The 23,111-nt window shown below is 37.9% G+C and overlaps 1 protein-coding gene across 1 annotated transcript in view; it reads right to left on the bottom strand.

Annotated features, from left to right (window-relative positions):
- Window positions 1-23,111, bottom strand: part of MAN2A1 (mannosidase alpha class 2A member 1) — a 159,373-nt gene that overhangs the window by 112,640 nt on the left and 23,622 nt on the right. The window contains exons 2-3 of the mRNA XM_059916869.1: window positions 16,758-17,015; window positions 13,961-14,105 (exon numbers count right to left, since the gene is read on the bottom strand). Coding sequence (XP_059772852.1) covers window positions 13,961-14,105; window positions 16,758-17,015 — 403 coding nt within the window. The remainder of the gene's footprint in view (window positions 1-13,960; window positions 14,106-16,757; window positions 17,016-23,111) is intronic.

Genomic DNA, 23,111 nt, shown 5'->3' with positions numbered 1-23,111 from the left:
ACTGGCTATTTCTTTTGTCTGTCTACAATTAAGTGAATATTCAATGCATACTGTATTTGCTGGCAAAAAATAACAAAAACCTACCAGGGCTGAGCCGGCAATATACTATTTTGACAATGCAAATATGAGCCTCTAAAGGGCACTGCCAGTGTGACTACATTTCTCCCTTTTGCTTTAAGTGAAATCTATTCATTCTACAGTTATTTACTGAGCACCTACAAAGTGATGGGTATGAAGCTATGAGCCAAATAGGAATATAGTGTAAAGTATTTTTTATAGGACTTTCTTGATCTGGGGCACTTTTAAGCTGGTTTGTCACCAAAGAATGCTACCTGAATTAATTCAACTTTTTCATGTTTAAATAAAAAGGCTGTACCTACAGAAAACGCAAAGATGTCTCATGAAATAGTGGTTTAGAAAGAATCCCATCTTGCTTCACAAAGGTACGAACCTGGACCCTGCCCCAGAGCACTGAGGCCAGGATCCACATCTGGATTCCCAGGGACAAGCAAAGAAAATTCAACCTATCCTTAAATGGAGATGCCCTAACTCCCTGCTGACCATGCAGCACCCCTGAGAGACAAAAAATATCAAGTGCTCAGACCTGAGCCCAGTATATAATATAGCACTTAATAATAATAATAATAGCTGCTGCTACTATTATTATTATCATAATCATCATCAGTCTTTAATTGCCCCTTCCACATCTCTACAATCAAACTGGGTCAAAGGAGAAATAAAAGATATTCCTAACATCTAATTTTGAAAAGTATACAATTTATTTAAAACATTAAATAAATTGCTCCACATCTTAAACATATTGGTTACCCAACACTTCAATTTGCATAGAATTCATTTTATGCCCCCATTATGGGCTGAATTGTGTCCCCTTGAAACTCATATGTTGAAGTCCTAACACCCAGTAACACCCACTTCAGAATGTGACTGTATTTGGACGTAAGTTCTTTAAAGAGATAATGAAGGTAAAATGAAGTCATGAGAATGGGCCCTAATCCAATACAGGCATAACTCGTTTTATTGCACCTTGCTTTATTTTGCTTCACAGGTGTTGCATTTTTTTACAAATTGAAGGTTTGTGGCAACCATCCGTCAAACAAATCGATCAGTGCCATTTTTCCAACAGCATTTGCTCACTTTGAGTCTCTGAATTTTGGTAATTCTCATATTTCAAAAAATTTAATTATTATTATATTTGTTACCATGAACTGTAAGCAGTGATCTTTGATGTTGCTGCTGCAGTTGTTTTGGGGGTGCCACGAACCACACCCACATAAGACAGTGAACTTAAACAACGTTCTGACTGCTCTACAGGCCATTCCCCATCTCTCCCCCTCCCCTCCAGCCTGCCTATTCCCTGATACAAAACAACACTGAAATTAGGCCAGTGAGTAACCCTGCAATGACCTCTAAGTGTTCGAGTGAAAGGAAGAGTCACATGTCTCTCACCTTCAATCAAAAGCTAGAAATGATTAAGCTTAGTGAGGAAGGCGTGTCGAAAGCTGAGAGAGACCAAAAGCTAGACCTCTTGCACCAAACAGTTAGCCAAGTTATGAATGCAAAGGAAAAGTTCTTGAAGGAAATGAAAACTGCTACTCAATCAACACATGAATGATAAGAATGCTAAACAGCCTTATTGCTGATATAGAGAAAGTTTTTGTGGTCTGGATAGAAGATCAAACCAATCACGACCTTCCCTTAAGTCAAAGTCTAATAATCCAGAGCAAGGCTCTAACTCTCTTCAATTCTATGAAGGCTGAGAGAGTTGAGGAAGATAAAGAAGAAAAGTTTGAAGCTAGCAGAGGCTGGTTCATGAGGTTTAAAGAAAGAAGCCAACTTCATAACATAAAAGTGCAAGGTGAAGCAGCAAGTGCTGAAGCAAGTTATCCAGAAAAATCTAGCTCAGATAATGAACGAAGGCGGCTACACTAAACAAGAGATTTTCAATGTAGATGAAACAGACTTCTATTGGAAGAAGATGCCATCTCGGACTTTCTTAGCTGGAGAGGAGAAGTCAGTGCCTGGCTTCAAAGCCTCAAAGGACAGGTTGACTGTCTTGTTATGGGCTAATGCAGCTGGTGACTAGTGAAGTTAAAGCCAATGCTCATTCACCATTCCGAAAATTCTAGGGCCCTTAAGAATTATGCTAAATCTACTCTGCCTGTGCTCTATAAATGGAAAAGCAAAGCCTGGATAACAGCACATCTGTTTACAATACGGTTTACTGAATACTTTAAGCCCATTACTGAAACCATCTACTCAGAAAAAAAGATTCCTTTCAAAATAGTACTGCTCATTAGCAATGGTCACCTGGTCACCCAAGAGCTCTGATGGAGATGTACAACGATATTCACACTGGTTTCATGCCTGCTCACACAACATCCACTCTGCAGCTCATGGATCAAGTAGTAATTTTGACTTTCAAGTCTTATTCTTTAAGAAATACCTTTCATAAGACTATAGCTGCCACAGACGGTGATTCCTCTGCTGGGTCTGGGCAAAGTCAACTGAAAATCTTCTGGAAAGGATTTGACATTCTAGATGCCATTAAGGACCTCTGCGATTCATGGGAAGAGGTCAAAATATCAACATTAACAGGATTTTGGAATACTTTGATTCCAACCCTCATGGATAACTTTGAGGGATTCAAGACTTCAGCAGAGGAAGTCACTGCAAATGTGGTGGAAAAAACATGAGAACCAGAATTAAATGTGGAGGCTGAAAATGACTGAATTGCTGCAATTTCCTGATAAAACTCTAAGGGATGAGGAGTTGCTTCTTACAGATGAGCAAAGAAGTGATTTCTTAAGATGGAATCTACTCCTGATGAAGATGCTGTGAAGACTGTTGAAATAACAACTAAGGATTTAGAATATTATATAAATGTAGTTGATAAAGCAGCAGCGGAAAGGTTTTAAAGGACTGACACCAATTTTTAAAGAAGTCTTACTGTAGGCAAAACGCTATCAAGCAACATTGCATGCTACGGAGAAATCATTCATGAAAGAAGGAGTCGATGCAGCAAACTTCACTGTCATCTTGTTTTAAGAAACTGCCACAGTCACCCCAACCTTCAGCAGCCAGCACCCTGATCAGTCAGCAGCCAGCAACATCGAGGCAAGACCCTCTACCAGCAGAAGACTCTGATGATGGCTAGCACTTTTAAGCAATAAAGTATCTATTAATTAAGGTCTGTATGTTGTTTTTTTAGACAATGTTATTGCACTTTGAATACAGTATAGTGTAAACAAAACTTTTATATGCACTGGGAAAAAATTCGTGTGACTCACTTTATTGCAGTGGTCTGGAACCAAACATGCAACACCTGCAAGGTACCATGCATGTCCTTCTAAGAAGAGGCATTTAGGGCACAGACACACACAGAGGGAAGACCATGTAAAGACAAAGGGAGAAGAATGGTCATCTACAAGCCAGGACAAGAGGCCCATAGAAGAAACAAACCCTGCAGACACCTTGATTTTGGACTTTTAGCCTCCAGAACTGTGAGGAAATAATTTTCTGTTGTTTAAGCCACCTGATCTGTGGTACTTTTTTAAGGCAGCCCTAGCGAACCAATATCACACTAGAAAAAATAAGTGTTATTACTATTCAAAAAATGAAGATTGCGGGCTTCCCTGGTGGTGCAGCGGTTAGGAGTCTGCCTGCCAATGCAGGGGACACGGGTTCGAGCCCTGGTCTGCGAAGATCCCACATGCCGCGGAGCAACTAAGCCCGTGAGCCACAACTACTGAGCCTGCGCGTCTGGAGCCTGTGCTCCGCAACGGGAGAGGCCGCGACAGTGAGAGGCCCGCGCACCGCGATGAAGAGTGGCCCCCGCTCGCCGCAACTGGAGAGAGCCCTCGCACAGAAACGAAGACCTAATACAGCCAAAAGTAGATAAATAAATAAATAAATGTATAAAAAAAAAAAATGAAGATTGCAATGCAGAGAGAATCTACTTTACCAAATACCATCATAATACTTAATATACATCTACCTCCGTATTGCAAGACTGAGCTGAAATCAAATGTAAGTAACATCAATTTGTGTCCCATGTTATTATATGTACTCAATAAGGATCATCTAAATTACTAAATGGCTCTACTAGAATTATGGTCCCTAAGACATCACATCTATCTTCTACCTAAATTTTAACAAAGGTCAAAATTAATCCCTAATTATTTGGCTGATAACTCAATTAAAGAAAGGAACTATGAACAGAGGAATGCCTCCAAAATTAATTCAATAATAAAACACTAGAAACCTAGCATAAGAGGCAAATTTAGAAAAAACAGTCTTTATGAAGATTAATAAGTGAAAGGGTTTTTTTTTTTAATACAATTACTTATTTTCATCAGTTATATGTTGTTATGAACTCAGGCCATTTCAAAGAATAGTTTATCATGGGAGTTTTCATAGAGGAATCACAGTGACTGATTAATCCATTCTGCCTTCAACAATCATGCAGAAAATATGTCAAAGATATTTACGTGAGCCAAAATACAAGCTCAGAGATGTCAACTTAAAAGCCTTGCATAAAACTCATCTATAATAGATACTACTATCACTACAATACAGCACAATTAATTAAGAATGAACTGAAAGATAGCCTCTTGAAGTTTTCAATATTGAGTAATATAACAGTAAATTAGCTTTTACTGCTCTTATACAATAGCGTAATCAAGTATTCCCTTTTACACTGAATTGGCTCTTTCTTTTTCTAAACTACTGTAAAACTCCAATTGTATATTAACATGAAACCAATCACAAAGATAGTATTTTACAAAAAGTTGTATGGGATGAATTTTTGTGACATAAAATTATATTCCTACCTCTAGCTTTAATAATCTTGGGACATTCGGTTGCAAACCGATTTACTTAAGTGGTCAATTCACAGCCTTTTTCTTTCCCTTGAATACACTTGGAAATTGAACCAGGGCTAGAAGAGCATTAGTACTTTTCAATTTATTCTTTTTCATCCTAACAACACTATCACCCATAAAACACCTAATCCCTATTTTAAATAAGTGAGGAAATATTAAAAACAAAGAGTACACAATTAGAAGTTCTATACAGCCAGCATAATTCCAAATTCACTATCACTATTTTATCATAAAATTTTTTTAAGTTCTAAAACAGAAAACTAATAAAGTTGAAAACTCTACTGCTTATTTTTAATGTGCATAAACAAATACACACCTAGTAATTGTTCACTAACAAAATACAATTTATTTTTTAAATTTTGGACCCGATCTAGCTTCGAAGTCTACAGACTTCGTGAAGACCTGATCCTCTTAAGGAACACTTCGTTTCATTCGGTTCAAGGGCATACACAGTACCACCCTTAGGACCTGGGCAAAGAGTACCCCACCCTGAGCACTGGACTCGAGAGGGATCTCCCTATTCTTCCTCTGACCACATCCCTTTCCACATGATAAATCCACAGGGCAAAGAACTTGCCCACCCACAGTCTGTCCTACCCAGCCCTGCCCTTCTGAGTCCCCGAGACCCAGAAATCTGTGTCCAAACATCCCCAAGCCAGCTTTCTGAGCCTCCCAGGGCCTTCTATAATGCCTTTACCTGCTAGGACAGTCGAACTAGCCTGGGCAGTAGCCAAGGGGCTGAAGTTTGTAGGGGCGTGGGAAGAGCACTGGGGTGTCTGCAAGAAGAGCCCCTCCTGGGTTAGGACAAGGCCGGGTCTGGGAGGAGAGGGGGCTGGGCCGCCTGGAGGCTGGCTCTCCCCACAACACCAGCACATTCCAGTGGGGAAGTGGAGCCCAAGCAATCTAAATCCACACCTGGCCTTCCAGATCTCTGAGTTATTTCTCAAGGCAGTAGGAAGAGACCTATTTTATTTAGCAATGTATTAGTTTGATCTATAACTTTTAAATGTTTAGACAGAGTGTCTGATGTCCTCCATGTACTTTTGCCCCAGGTCCTGCAAATTTTAGAAGCAAGCCTAGACACATGCTACAACCTGAACTTCAAACGAGTCAGTCCTCATGAATCTAGCACCTGGTACAGTCTACAACAGCAAGAGTTCAGTAAGTGCTTGATAGATGAATGAAGTGTGGTGCCGAAAGGACTGGAAAAAAATGCAAGTGGAGTATAAATGCAAACTTACTACTTCAACTAGAAATGAGACCAAAGGTCAAAGATACCACATACTATTAGCTCTGCTATGTTCACTCTCTGTTCTGATACTAACCTAATAATCTTTGAACAATATCTCTAAGTTTCTACTTTATATTTAAAAAGGCTCTGTCAGCCCTAAGATGATTTAAAAACACACATCCGGAAGAAGGCATGCCCCTCAAATCATTGTTACACTGTTATGGTTTTAACTGCTACAATAATGATTTTTTAATGAGTACATTAATTCCACTCAAAAGTTAAATAGGTACCAACTGTTAAGAAAACATAAAAAGATTCTGAGTCAAAAATAATTATATCCAGATAATAAACATTGAAAAAAATAAAACATGCTTCAAGTTATTTCCATTTTAACATAATATTCTCAAATTTAAAAATACAAGTAGAGTTCATTAAAAAAGCTCCTTTATTTTAGTAATTAAGTTATCCTATATGGACAAATGATCAACAGTTTCTTCCATCACTTGTCAAACCCTTCAATATTCGACTGCAACATCCAATCTGACACTTAAGGGGTCACATACAACTTTAATTGGTATTACCATAACTCACATGCTGATTAATTTTAATTCCAACACTTCTATTATAAAATAAGCTTATTTCCCCCCCCCCACCGATAAACTGTGGAAGAGTTTTAATTAACATTCTGTTCTGGTTTATTCATTCAAACACAAACCAAGCATCTAATAAGGGCAAAACGATAAAGCTAAGCTAAATGAAAACAGATTCTACAGTGAAAATATGAACCAAATGCCGTGGGAATAAAGAAATGGTAAATTCCTACCAGAAGGACAGAAGAGAGATTCTTAAATTAGATGTCATCTGGTTAGAGAGAAAAGGTGGAAGTTCCAAATGCGGAAGAGGATATGGAAAAGACACTAAGCCATGGAATTGTGTGTCAGCTTCAGGTGGCAGAAGGCAGCTGGGTATGGCTGCACCGCAGCTTCCATGGTGGGAGCATGGTGAGATAAACAGAAGTCGGGGTCAGATCACAGAAACCTTCTAGACGATCCTTGTTTCTCACCAAGAACTTAGGAGGAAGGAAGTTAAGGTATTCTGAGCTGTGTTTTCAAAAATAACTGGACTGTGAGTATAAAGGATAGACTAACAAGGTAAAGTAGAAGAAAAAGAGGAAATGAGGTCACTGCAATAATCCTGCTAAAATATGGTAATGGATCGCAGTGGAAACAAACAGAGGGAAATAAGAGGCCAAGGAGGCAAAATGAAGCGCGTTTACTAATTGACTTAAGTTTCCAGAAGAGCGTAGAGGGAGAATCAAAGATGAAGCTGAGTCTTCGGAAACCTGGAAACCTGCTGATTCCTCTAAATGCTTTTAAACTCAGATTTTCAAAATAACCCAACCTTTTTGCCAGGTGATTCAGTGTCATCTAATAGTTTTTAAAGCATATCAGCTTCACTTCCATTAACTTGTTTGAGATACAGCATTTTTTTTGAACCCATGTAAGATGGTGTCACTGGAAATTCTATCCCACACCACAAGAACCTATTTGCATTACTATTAGGACAGCTGGGGTTTTGTTCACCCTGCAGCTGTATATGTATAATGGCCAAATGTGACCTCTTACTGTACTGCTTTTCTAAATGCCCTTTAAAAGACCTGCATACCTTGATACCTGACACCTGCAATTGTGAGATCAACCTCCAAAATATTTTCTAAGTCTGTGCTAAAGTTACTTCCCTCTCTTGTTAAGAATTTCATCCATGAGTATCTACTCACACCAAATGAGGACACTTCAGGCCTAATAAGTCCTCTCCAAATAGAGTTTGGTTGTCTATAATATGAGAGACATATATATTCCTTTGAGGCATTACTCTTAGGATATGTGAGGAGTCTACGTACTTAGCCTTATGAGTAAGCCAATACTGGGCAAATAATCAAAGCTTCTAGAAGAAACCATTTAAAAGCTGGAAAATATGGCTTCTCAATCACTTTCTAATTGTAAAAGATGTAGCAATGAGGAAAACCACTCACCATTTCATGTACTAATTTAGTATTTAAGGACAAAGACGTCTGTTTCAATAAGGATAGAAGAGAAGAAAAAAAGGAGAGGAAACAGTGCAATGAGGAACCTACTTTTGCAAGAGAGTTACTAAAATGTTTTACGTGATTAATAATACTAAAGTAGATGACATTTGGCTTGGAAAAACTTAAAAGACTTTCTTCCTAAAAGCTCTCCTATGGGTTCAGAAGTATTACCTGCTAGAGGCAATATTTAATGGTTACAAGTTTTGATTCCAGAACCAGATGGCTTGGGTTCAAACCCAGCCCTGCCACTGACACATTACTTATCCTCTCTTCTGCCTCAGTTTTCTCATCTGCGAAATGAGGGTAAAAACAGGATTTTTTGTCATAAAGTTGCTGAGAGGAGTGATGGATTCAATACATGTAAAATACCTAGAACAGCGCCTGGAACATAGTAAATTCCCATAGTACCAGCAATTATTTGTGTAACCAGCATACTGGTGAGCTCTGATGCACCCAGGATTGATGACAGACAAAAGTAATCAAAATAGGAGAATCGGGAGATGTTTAATGATCACCTACATCTCTTAGGCGCTACCTGACATTTGTGCTCCTAAGGAATACAGCCCAGTCAGAGCCCAATCAGACTTTTTCCCTCTAAAAAGGAACCTCAATATAACAATTCTAGAGATCTCTTAAAAAGACAACCCTAAAGAGCCATGTAAATATTTAACTTTTAAATGCCACAATTTCTTAACAATTAAGATTGCCCAATAAAATACAGGATGCGAGGTTAAATTTGAACTTCAGATAAATAATAAATGTTTAGTGTAAGTGTGTCCCATACAATATTTGCAACACATGTAAAAAAATTATTCATTGTTTATAGGAAATTTAAATTTAACTGAGCAGCCTGTTTTGCTTTTTTTTTTTCCCAGCTAAATCTGGCAACTCTATTAACAACCCAAAGTTCAGATAAATGTGCTAAATTAGCTAATGCCCATAAAGCAAGAAGAAAAGAAATACTAGCATCATTTGAACTAAATAAAGCACCTTAAGCGGCAGTATACAAAATGGAAAGAACGTGGATCTTACAATCAGGTAAATCTGAGATCCAATTCACTCCTCTGCCCATTTATTTATGACTGACTGACCTGGAACAAATAACTACACTTCCTCTAACCTTTCTGTCCTCACCTGGTCAATGGGGTTTAAATTTACCACTTCTCAGGGTTGCAGGACAGATTCCATGAAGTAACACACACCAAACACACCCTGAGGCAGGACAGGCAATGAATGTCATAGTATCTTAGCTCCAGAAACGCAAATTTCCCGTCACAGTAGCCAAAACCGAAGAACTCGCTTTATCCCACAATAACTCAACAGAAAAATATACTCCCCAAACTGTGCCCGCGTACAAAGCTCTCCTTCTCCTGACCATCTCATTCCACTAGGCAGGTTCCTTTGGCAGCCCGAGTTCTGTCCCCACTGCCTTTCACCTACATGCACAGTACTCAACCATGGCTGGCCAGAACTGGTTTCTTCTGACCGTGCTTAACAGTATTTGAACAGAAAAGCTGTGAAATAACATTACACTGTGATGTCCTCACATGTTTTTGTTCTTTTTCACAAACTTTTTAAGAATAAGGATACATAAACAAATTCATTTCAAATTATCATATAATACTAAATGCAAAAATCTGTTCTCTTAATTTTCAAAAAAAAAAAAGGCTGAAAATCCTAATCACTCAATCGAGTCAATAAAAATTCTGCAGAAGAACTGCAAATGCATAAAAGAAAATTATTTTCCATTGTGACTCTTGGGCCTAGGTCTTCCTTCTGTTTTGGAGTCATACCACACGGGGGATTATTTTCTAACGCTCATTTTACAAATTGCTTAACTAACAATATGCTGTCCAATTTTTCATTTAGTATACCTTATCTTCTCTCTCTACACACTGTGATTTCTTTGAAGGAAAATTAACTAAATATTTCAGCAGTTTAACTAGCGGGAAGCAAAGAATTAAGATTGTAGATACAAAGGTGCTTTAACTGTGTTTTAATCAGCTTATTAAATACAACATGAACATGTATCAATCAACTAACATTTAATTTCATGGTCTATGATTCAAAACTTTTCAAAAGCATAACGGTACAAAATTATCAGTATTTACTTAACAATTCCTTTCCAACTTTGTTTTATCTCATATAAACCATGTAAAATATTATATGATAATTGTTACATGTCCTTATGGACTGGAAGAAGACATAATTAGGAATTTTATTAATATACAAATATAATTTGAAATTTATCTTTCCAATTTGATCCCAAAAGAAAAATATCTCCACATATAAAAATACAGCAACATAATTTTTTAAGTACGGTGACTAAATATAGGAATCTTCTAAACTCTATCCCCAACAGACAACACTTCACTGATAAACTACTGAGCTAAAGTTTGTTTTAAATTGTTGCGGCAGAAAATGGAAACAAATCTCTATAAATTTCATTTAGAAAGTAAACTGCCTTAATTGCACATTCATTTAGGAGTATTATACAAAGATTTCCCATCAGAGTCACACTTTGACTTGGAATGTATGTGTACATACTTATCTCTTCTTCTCTACTGAAAGAGTGGTTTTTCATGACCTGAGTGATTCAGTTTTTCACAGAATAATTTAGTTTATCTAAATTCTACTCTTGTTAAGGAGCAGTGAAAATTATTAAGAAAAGTCAGGTTCTTCTCTAGCATTTTGCTTGATAGCAAAAATTACTTTAGTTTTAAAAGGTCTGTTTCTGACCATTATTTTTGTCTCAAGTGGAGAGGGGCCTGAGGGTAATGGTCATTAACATCTTTCACTAAGACAAAAAGATTCAACTGTGGTTGCTAGGATACCAACAGACAGATTCACTTATTACAGTCAGGAACAGTTATTCATAATGTCTTCTCACAAAACAACATACTAACTGCAACAGGAAGGAAGCTTAATGCAAACAAAGTCTAAAGGGCAGAGGCAGTCCCTGCCCTTTAAGAGCTTAATATCGTCTGTTACTGGTATTTAAAAGTGCATTTTAAATAAGCTATTTTTTAAATGAATGGAAATAAGTAGACAGCAGGAAGAAGTGAAGGAGGGAAGTTAAACGTATAGGCCAAAGAATAAGTCAACTGTTTCATCTGAATCTGCAGAGTCACATTCCTTTGTTCATTAACTTATTTAACTGAATGAGTCTGTACTATGCGTTGATTACTGTTCTAGGCATTAGCACCCCAGTGGCTAATAAGACAAAGTTTGAGCCCTCATTGAGCTTACACTCCAGGAAGGAGACAGAAGTTAATATTTCTGCCTATAGGCAAGCATGAATGCGTGTGTGTGTGTGTGTGTGTGTGTGTGTACGTACACAGTGTGAAAAGGGCACGGAGGCAGGTCAGTGAAGGCCTTACATATATGTAGTGATTACTACATGCCAAGTGCTGGGCTAGGCAATGAGGACAGAGTGTAACAAGAGACACATGTTTTCTGCCACTCAAGTTTATCTGGGTGGGAGATCCAGGTAAACTAACAGGGAAGTAGTCTGGTGCCACTTACTGCCTGTGTAACCTTGGCAAGTTGGTAACACCTTCATCATGAATAGTGGCACTAACCTTCAAAAGTTACTGTGAACATTAGATGTTTATAAAACGTTTGGCACATTGCCTGGTAAACTACAAATTTTATTATTTCAGTTAAGAGCCCACGTTATAGAATAACAAGAAATGAGATTGGTGGAAATTGAGGATGGCAGAAAAGAGGAAAGGATAATAAAGGTCTGTAAAAAATCAAAAAGGGAGGAGAGCTGGGTTCACATTAGAAGCTCTTTGTAAAACACACTGTTAAGTGTATTTATAAGCCTACGAGGAATAGTATACAATGGAATCACATCACATACCCAATTAAGTGACAAGAATTAAACGATACATGATTGGCAGAGAAAAGAGGAGGAGAGAACAATTTAAATAATAAAAGTGGCTCTGCCACTATCTCACTCAATGAGGGACTATTTCAGAGTAAATGAGATTTACAGAAAAAAAAAATCTGCAGTCTTACAGGCAATTCTCAGATCCCACATGTAAAGTGTGAGCACCTCACCTCACTGAGTGAGTCCAGATATAAACAAAGACAGTGTGTTTTTTCATATGTGTTCCCTAAATGCAAATGTACTATTTAATCTGGGGCTCAAGGGGATAAATAGCAAAAGGAATTTTTATCAGATGTGATTTTCATCACCTTTTGTACTTACTTTATAACTAATTCTTGTCCACTATATGACCTCCGCTTTATAGATACACAATTTTCTACATTTTATAGATAAACAAGCCCAAGGACACCAGAAGGTCTGCTTCATTCTGCCTGGCTCCAAATCTCTGCAGCCTTTATTCAATGCCCAGGCAACCCTGAGTTTTGATTTGAAGGGCAAGGTTAAGATTAAGGAGGAAGGTGATATAAAACATATAAGAGGAAAAGTTAACAAGACTAATAAGGAATTTTAGGAAAAGATAAAGACATTAAGACCAAAGACAAGGAAACCAAGTCAGAAGCTGATGTGTAGTAACTGCTCATCACAAATTTCCAGAACAATATTGATTTCACATATACTATACCTCTGTGTATACTAAATATTGAAGTATACTGGAAATTCAAACACTTCAGCATCCAAGCTCCATCTCCCAGACTATCTCTCACACCCAAAAGCAGGGCGCATGCGTGCACACACACACACACACACACACACACACACACACAGCTTCACCAAATCATTTGTCCAGACATAAAGTAACAAGTTCTACTGTCTTAGAAACAGAAAGAAATACATAACAATAAACTAGTTGAAAAGAATATAGTATGACAAAATTGAAAATTGGTAATAAAGAAAAAAACCTTCAAAGTAGTAAATGAATATGGTGCCTCTGAGAGTAATAATGAAATTGAGAAAAATAACAAATAGAAGCAAAAGTCAGTCATTCAAAAGAGGTCTTTGGAAGTATATTCCAAAAAAAAATCCTGCAACTTAATTCACTGGGCATTTACTCAGTGCCTGTGTCCTCACACTAACAGAGATAAAGATCGAATCACATTTCCCATCATCATTTTAGCAACTTCCCTTTACCTTGGGGGGAAAATCTCTGGCCTCAGTAAATAACAAAAGTTGTCATATGAAAGAATAATAACATTAATGATAATGATAGCAGTTACTCTAGGGCTGTGTAACATACCTTTAACATTTTACCCTATGAAGTAATAAGTACTTTATCCTGATTCCACCTGGGAAAAAACTTACTGTCATGTTAAGAAGCTGGCCTAAAGTTGTTTAACACTGTTGGGATTGGGACTCACTCTCACGTCTGCTTAACATCAAGGCTCTTAACCACTTTACACTGTTTCTACATTTTAAAGATACAAACTTTCCCATGAGCACTCTGCGTTTTCTAACGTAGAGCTTATGGACGTGAAATAATTCTCCCACACAATACGTAAGAAGTAACTGAAATGAACGATCAGTACCTTAAATGCATGTAACTTTTCATCTCCCAAAGCTAAGACCTTCTTGTGTTTATTCCTATTTCATACTATACAAGTATTATCCTTGAATGGCTCATAAATTGATAAAATGAGAACACAACTACATATAAAATAAATACGTTATTGTTAAAAGTCAGAGAAAAACGTCTCAAAAATTTGAGAAGTGGGTTATACCAGATTCTCACTAAAATACTCTGGGCCTACAAGGGCTTATTAACCTCTAGATTTTTGAAGTGCAAATTTTACCTGGGTCGTTATGGGAATGAGGCACCACAAAGACTTGAAGGGGCTTAGTATCCCATTCCTCAGCTTTATAAGTAATGTCAAATCCTTGCTTCCAAACTCCACCATCCGGATTGTCAAAAGGAATTAGACTATAAACATCCAACATCTAAAAATATGAGACAAAAAAGAAAGTTAAATTTAATCATGTATAACCATTATTAATTTAAACTTAATGTTGGAAATATTTGCTCAAAACTATTCCTTGCTGTACTCTGTATATATATTTTAAAAGATAAAACTATTTCTGTAGACATTAACTAAAGAGTTTAAGGCAGAAAATATTTAATCACCATTCAAAGGATTAAAATGCTATTTGTATTATATAATTAACCTGATAAATAATCCCCTTCCTCTTCTGCTTCTAATATAAAATACCTTCATTCAATTCTTCCCTTGCTTTACTTCCAATACAATTTAATAGAAAATGATGGGAACTGAAGAGCAAACAAAAAAAAATTTCATCATGATCAAATATTTTAGCATTTTCAAACACGGTACTGAAAATTATTTTCTACTTCGTCTTTATATTATAATCAATCTCCTATGTTTTTTTTAAAATCTGTATCTGAATGGAAATGGATCTATAGCTATTCTTTAATTTCGCCTATGTATGTTTACCTTTTTTATTCTAAAAATAAAACTATAACAGGGTCAACTAGGTTTAAAATTGGAAGAATTTTTTACATTGAGATTTAGCTTTTAGTGTTCAAATATTTTCTAAGTTTCCAATGTAGTGTTCCTTCTAGATAATAATCTATTTGGACACAAAGGAAAAAAAATATTACAGAAAAACAAAGCCAAACAAACCTAAAAACTTATTTTTCATACTCTCTATGATAGTAAGTGTAACAAAGAACACAAACCTTCTTTGGTAAAATTCAAACTAAAAAATTACATCCTAATAAATACAGAAATGGGTTACAAATTTTTTTAAGATAAGCGAATTATATAAAAGTGAATACAAAGTATTTTAAAACAATCATATGTCTTTCACTTGGAAGTTCATAACTAAAATAAAATACTCCCAAGGATGAGAACAAATCTTTGGGAACCAGCTGGATAAGAGGATGTGAGAGCACTCTCTGCTATCCCTTCCAGGTCCTTCTGGGGCCCTGCAGCTTTCCCAGTACCCTGCTGCCTTGCTCTGCCTGATTTCCACGGCTCCTCTGCAGCTCCTTTCTGTCCAGCTCAGATTTAGACCCTTCCCCTCCCCCCCAAAAAAGATTTTATCATCTCCCTTTAAAAGGTACTTAATTAAAACCTAAACAAAGCCAAGCCTCACAGAAATAGATACCCCTTCAAAGCCCAGGATGGTGATCCTATCTGAACCTGGCCACACACTAGGCTGATGAGGCTGTAGGCACGCAGCCCGGGCAGCTCCACTGTCCCCAGCTTCTGGCGTGGCCTGTGAGCCATGGCCTCGAGATCACATCATGTTCTCTGTCCCCAAGAGTTAATGAAAACTTCTACTCTGAAGCAAGGCCAGAGCCAACTCCTTTTGTCCAACTTTAAAATATTCACACCCCAGGGTCCTGTCACCAAGTTCCAGTTTCCAGTCTAAGGTACAACGTTAAAATAGCTCTTTGCCAATTTGTAGAACAGAGCAAATATGAGTGACACACCCAAAGTTTAAGAAAGGCAGAAGTCCTTTCTCACCTTAGTTTTCAACTCCTCTACCCTCTAGAACAGTGCTACCCGAGGGAAATATTATGCAAGCCAAATACATGATTTAAAATTTTCTAGTAAAATGAAATAGGTAAAATTAATTTTGATGATATATTTTTTAACCCGATATATTCGAAATTTTACCATCCCAACATGTAATCAATATAAGAATGAGCAAGATATTTTACATTCTTTTTTTCACACTAACTCTTCAACACTTTGTGTGGATATTAGCGCACATCTCAACTCAAATTAGCCACACTTGAAGTGCTCATTAACCGCAGGTGGAGAGCAGCCTCCATCCTGGACAGCACAGCTCTAGAACATTTCCCTTCCCTCTCACAAAGGCATATTCAGTAAAAAGAATCTAACCTTACACTGTGTGAAACCTATAATGTAGAACAGATATATACTAAGAGTAGGGCTTTTCTGGTACTCTCCAAAGGAAGGTAAACAAAATCTCTTTGGCCAGATTTAAACCTCTGAAGGTCTTCAACTACTACAGAAAATAAGACCTAAGAAGCATACAGAAAAGGCCATAGTCAGGAAGTATAAAATAAGAAAAATTAGGAGAAACACAGAATTACAGAAATTTATCACTAAAAAGAACATTAATGATCATTTGACTAATCAAATAATTTTATAAAAATAGAAACAATAATCCAGAGAATTCAGCAACTAATAACAGATACCAGATCAAATCTAAAAAAACAAAAACAAATCAAAGCCCAGTGATTTTTTTTTTTTAATTGAAGGCAAACTTTTTTTTTTTTTAATTTAATTAATTTATTTATTTTTGGCTGTGTTGGGTCTTCGTTTCTGTGCGAGGGCTTTCTCTAGTTGTGGCAAGAGGGGGCCACTCTTCATCGCGGTGCGCGGGCCTCTCACTATCATGGCCTCTCTTGTTGCGGAGCACAGGCTCCAGACGCGCAGGCTCAGTAATTGTGGCTCACGGGCCTAGTTGCTCCGCGGCATGTGGGACCTTCCCAGACCAGGGCTCAAACCCGTGTCCCCTGCATTGGCAGGCAGACTCTCAACCACTGCGCCACCAGGGAAGCCCAGCCCAGTGATTATTAACGAATGCATACATTACCTGCACATCTGAACTCTGACTTCCACTTTGCGAAGCAAACAGACAGTCTCCAGGGTCAACTGTGAGAGACAGCTGTTTCGATGGCAGAAGAGGTGAGCCGGCACCTTGGCTGAAATTGCCTTTTGAGCTTTTTGAACCATCCTCCACAGACTCACTCAAATTGATGACCGAGTCTCTAATATTTGAGATGATCTCATTATTCTCAGCTAGCAAACGTTCCAAATGGTCTATTTTTTCTTGCAACATTGAGAGCTGGCCCTACAATAAAAAAGAAAAAGGCAGCTATATGAAACTCTAATATAGCTCTGCTGAGACACACAACATTTTTTTTAAACTATGTGCCTGACCAAGAGGGCAGCTACTCACCCTTCACTATCCACTTTTATAAGTGGGATCACAGAACGCATGAACGTATAACAGCTGGCTGTTAAAACACCAATTTACAGCAGAAAATCTTCTCCATGGCTGCAATCTTCATTTAGTCATATTTTAAAATGTGCAACAGAAAGACCAAAAATATTGGGGGCTATATTTCCTATTACCCCAAACCCAGCCCTAAAAGATCTTCAGGTCTCTAAAATCACTAAGTACAACACCATATTATACTCAGATATGAAATTTTAAATTTAACTATAACTGATTCCAGTTACTTATAAGAGCAAAAATGTATGAACCTAAAAAAGATCATTCCATTTCAATCAGTAACACTAGTGAACAATCCTAAAGAACTATCATCAATAGAAAAATCAACTAGTCAACTCTTAATTAGCTATATTATGAAAAAGATTGGCATGAACCTTCCCCAAGCAACTGCGCTGTAAGTCATTTAGATTGCTCCTACTATACTACTGTGCATCTTTCGGTTTTTTTCATTGATCCTCACATGTAGAGGCTTGCCACCTCTGAACATAAACCATGCTATATAGAATAACCCTTCAACTTATGAGAGCAATGACAATCTTTGTCTTGTTCACTCCTATATCTTGGGTCCCAAATACATAGTACTTATATGTTTATCACATGGCCCTCACATTTCTTCAACTCAACAATAATTCTTTAGTGAACACCCACTGTACAGGCATAAGGCTACATGCTGGAAAGACAGATGCGCATTAGATATGGGTCCCTGTCTGAATACACAAGGTGACATTGCATTTGTGCCACAGCAATAGCAATAGCAATAGCCTGCGCTATGACCCCAAAAATGTCCACATTAAGGTTTAATAAAATATATGCATAGAAAATAAACAAATCCGTACACCCAGAAACAAAAATTCTCTCACCAGTAAATAACAGGAAGACAGAAAGGGGGAAGGAAAAGAAGAAGAGAAAACACCTACATGTCCCAAAGTGAAGGACTGGTCAAGTGATACATCTAATATCATGAAACAGTTTTCAGTCGCTAAAAAGTTAGAAATACAAATTTTCAAAAAAAAGAAATATTGGGAAGTTACTTTCAGGAGATACAGTGAAGAAAACCCAGTTTTAAAATGGTATGTATGAAAAACATAGTATGTATGACATGATTGATCCTCTTTTGATAAAAAATACATAAGGAAGGCCATAATCAAGATGGAAAAAACTGGTTAAGGGTATTTATACTTTTCTTTAGTCCGTTATGAGTGGTTGTGGATTTTGTAATGGGGAGGCCAAGAATAAGAAAGATTCAAGTTCCAAGTATTGGCCAGTTCAGCAAGGGGTGGGGAGAAATCAACAGAGTGCTCTCTACCAAGAGAAGACCACTTCAGCAAACCATGAGAGAGGTGACAGAAGTCTGAAGGGACTAAGGGAGATATTTTGGAATAAGAAAAAAAGTACAGTAAGTCCCCTACATACGAATGAGTTCCATTCCAAGAGCGCGTCTTTAAGTCCAATTTGTTCGTAAGTCCAACAAAGTTAGCCTAGGTACCCAACGAACACAATCGGCTATATATTGATAGCACTGTACTGTAGTAAGTTTATAATATGTTCGCATCTTTGAAAGTTCACAGCTTGAAGGTTCGTATGTAGGGGACTTACTATAGCCAAGATGAGAGGCAAACCAGCAGGAAGGTACCTTGAGGGTGAGTGGGAGAGACAACACTGGAGGTGAATAACCAAAGCCTAGACGTTGAAGAAACAAAGAGCACAAGATGGCCATGGACCTCCTCAGACCTGAAAGATGCTCTCACAGGCTTCTCTACTTAGACACGTATGATAGAAAGAGCCCCCTACAGGTCAGAACTGTAGTCCTTTAAGGCAACTGTCACCTCTAGGGTGGGGTGCCACGTCCTACAAGGGAGAACTCAAGCCTGTTCATCAATGTATAGAGAAGCAGAAAGTGCAAGGTCTTAGCAAAGAACTCATCCTGCAAAACAAGCCCCACTTCCCCCCGTGAAAAGCAAGAGAGAGAATATGGATCAGTCCTTGACTAGAAATGGCAAAGCAAAGGAAACTTGTTGGATCACTGACACACTAGGTCAGGGTCCAAAGAAGCTAGTTGAACCACAGACGTTGCCAGTCAGCAATTGAGCAATATTACACTACAAATATTTCTTTATAGGCACACATCCATATTGGTCGATTGGCTCTCGTGGAAAGACCAAAGGGGACCCCTTGGCCTAACCCAAAGTTCACCCAAAGAAGCTAAAAATATTTGAGAGTTAGGTACACAGCTGACTAATCTGTATTTAATTTCCTAAATGGACATGCTATCAAAGGCTGTCTGAAATAAGGGAAAAACTTTTCTTCACTCATTATCACAACACCCCAGACTGAGGCTTTTTGAAATCACTACTGATGAGTTTTGTTGAATATTTCCAATACTGAAGATACAAGCTTACTTCAGTGATGCTTGCAATTTCTACCACAGCAGGTAACAACAGTAAATCAAGTTCCTCTGAATCCAAGCAGAATTAGAACATGTTGCCTTGTCTTGCCTGCAGTAAAGCTACACACCTCCATAAAATAAAACCTTAGCTTAGTCTAAAATACCACCATCCCAGAGCTTTTAAAGATGCTGCGTGTTTTATCCGACACTTATAATGTGTAAATTAATTCATGGGTGCCCATGTTTCTCCAGATCTTTCTGTACTTTCGGGAAAAGATAATTCTGGAGCCATGCATATAGCAAAGCCACCTATAGCTTAAAAGAACACACTGAGAAAAAAGAGCCTCCTTTTGCGAATATTCTCACTATGGCCCCAGTCCCGAAACCCATGGATGAGAGTATTATACAAAATAAACATTACAGGCGATGGATGTTCCATGAAAAAAGATCCTGCAGGCACTAAAGATGACTTTCAATCTCACTGTAGTTTTAAAGATACAATTAATGATCAGTACCTGGAATTCTGTACTGAATTAATAAGTCCATGGAGAAAATTATGGCCTAGAGATATGTTAGCATAATGGTCTAATGAAAATCATTTTTTAAACTATATTATGCAGTGGAATAAAGTCTCGCTACAAACAGCTAAAATTCTTGAAATATACATACTTCCATAAGCAAATTCTGTACACACGACAGAGGAGCATGATATGACCTTAAAAAGATACACTTGTAGTCTGCATTAAAGTAACAGAAATCATAGATAATGCTTCAGTTATGCTGACAAGTCAAAGAATGCTGATGGTAATATTGAAAAAGACAATTTTCTGTAGGGCAAGAAACTCACTTGTGAGAAAACCACTTTATTCTTTGATTTGCTAATCAGTTCTACAGGGAGGCCACAGTGTTGCACTGCCAAGGAGTGGGGAAGGAGGTCATGATATTTGATTTACTCTGCTTCTGGCGAAAAAGAAAAACTGAGAGAAAAAAAAAAATCACTGATAGCAAAGACTTTTGAGAGAGAAAATTTAGAGCCTACTACAAGCAAACCAAGATCAGTACCCACACCGCCCTATGAACAAAATCAATCTATATACACCTAACTGCTAAATCCAAAAACTTATATAATTATTTGCCCCATATAAGACACTAGCTGCTGGGATTGGCATCACTGTAATCACTCAAGCATGGCTGAATCTGCGTATCATTCTTCCTTCCTGTTACAACTGAAAAAATACGTGTCTCCCCGCCCCACGTCAAAGACCAACACTCCACTGGTGAGCTCCAAACCCATCTCTCTCAATTGCTCAAAGGCTGTATTCTTTTGGTTAAACTCCCTCAACACTGCTTCATCAAACTCGCCTTCTAAAAGCAACTCATCCTCAATAGTATAACATATTATATTAGGTCAAATTATATGAAATTGCCATTCTCATAAGCCAAAAATAGTCAAATGTCACCAATTTCTTATGGCTCAACTTAACACTATATCCTATCTAAAAAAATAAACTCTGGTGCTTCCCTTAGCCCCACCATTCCCTTCGAGGGCCCCACCCCCTTCACAGACAAACAGAGGTTATCAACAGTCTATACATCCCCCTTCCTTACAAACTCCCATTCCCTCATCTGGCCATTCCAATCAGCATCTGCCTACCCCTCCACCAAAACTGCCCCTGAAAAGCCCCCAAAGGCTACCATGTTATCAAGCCTCATTAGCCAACACTGTCCCTACTCATCATCTCGAGGAGCATTTGGCCCAGTGGACCACTCCCTCCTCCCTGAAATATTTTCTTCACTTGCTCGCAGCACAGCATGCTCTTGGTTTTCCTCCTGCCAACTGTTTATCAGTCTCTTTCTCTCCCCAGTATCTAAACAATGGAGGCACTCAAGGTTAGCTCCTGAGAAATCTGCCTTCTCCATACTGTCGTAAATGATCTCATCCACTTCTTGGTTTAAATTCCATTTTCTGTACTGATGTCTCCCATATTTATATTTCCAAATGAAACCCCTTCTCTGAAAAATAGACCCATATATCCAAATGATTACCTGACTTCTCCACTTCGGTTTCAAACTTAAGTCTGAAAGATTACTTTCCCCAAAAAGCCATCTTACTAAAGCTACTTAGTAAAGACTGGAGGCCTATGTCTACCTCGTTGACCACTCCTGAAATCCTCCTCACCCTGCTCACACATCCAACCTACCTGCAAGTTCATTCATCCTACCTCCAAAATATTTACTGAATCCATCTACCTCTCTCCCTCTCAACTGCTACCACATTGGTCCAAGCCACCAACAATCTCTCCTAGCCTAGTATAGCAGCCTCTTAACTGATTTCCTATATCCACATCCTTCAACCATGCCCTACTCAGTTGTAATACCTTTATTACAATCCAGTGCTAGTTTCTTATCACACTTCAAAAAAAATTAAAACACCTCACACTAGATTCAGTAAGGACCTGCATATCTATCTCCCCACGCTGCTCTCTTTCTCTCTCTCCTCCAACTTAGCTTCACCCTGATCTTATCTCAGTTCTAAACCAGCTCTTCCCCACCTCATTAAGACCTTGGTACATGTTCTCTTTACAGAATGCTCCAACTCCCTTCTGTTCCAAATGTCCCCTCATAGTCTTCTCCAGCCATCCTCTCGAAAATAGGCCTCCTCATGTTATACTCTACGTCAGCTTATTTTTTGTTTCTTCCACAGCATTTTTACCTATTTTATTCATGTACTATTTCCCCATCTTCATCACTAAATGAATCACTATATTTAGAACAAGCACCACAGCTGTCTTACTCATCATTGTACCCTGATACCTAGCACAACACCTGGCACACAATAGAAATGCAAATATTTACTTAAAAAAAAAAAAAAAAGACAGAAAAACAGTGTGTAACATTTTTCCTAAGACAAGGAAGTAGTAAATGTCATTTTGGGCACATATACCTACACCAAAAATAATACAAATAAAAATGAAACTAATAATTTTTAAAGAAAGAAAATCCAGAAACACTCTTCACTGTAACCCAAAAAGTAGGTAAGAAAAGAATCAGGAGTCCTAAATAATAGGGTGATCTTCATGGACTGTTTGGGAAATGAAATAAAAAATGACCCATATTCGGCCACATAGTGACAATCATGACCTCGTGAGTAGAGTAAAATACGTGGCTCCTTTTCTAGGGCAAAGATTATGGATTCTGTACAGTCCAATCAAATGTTTTCAGATTTCACAACCTTCAGTAACCATGGCTCAATGGGCTATGATTTTCAACTGACGTGTGGGGGCCAGGGTGGAGGGAGTTTGGATAAAGAACGCTGAGACGATTCTAGAATCCTTCTTACCATGGTAGTGATATGAAATCTTCATTCAACCAAATCAAATTTATAACTAAGAGAACTCTCAAGGAAATATTATTACATGTATATTGTATAACCACCAATGGCAGAACGCAAAAGAAACAAAACTTCACCCAAAGAAACAAAACTTCACCCAAAGAAACAAAACTTCACCCCAATATGTGCGTGTATGTATACACCTGAAACTCTA

This window comes from Balaenoptera ricei, chromosome 3, assembly GCF_028023285.1.
Source record: "Balaenoptera ricei isolate mBalRic1 chromosome 3, mBalRic1.hap2, whole genome shotgun sequence".
NCBI classification, from domain to species: Eukaryota; Metazoa; Chordata; class Mammalia; order Artiodactyla; family Balaenopteridae; genus Balaenoptera; species Balaenoptera ricei.
The sequence above is the reverse complement of the archived record's forward strand: the minus strand, read 5'-3'. Positions and strand labels throughout refer to the sequence as shown.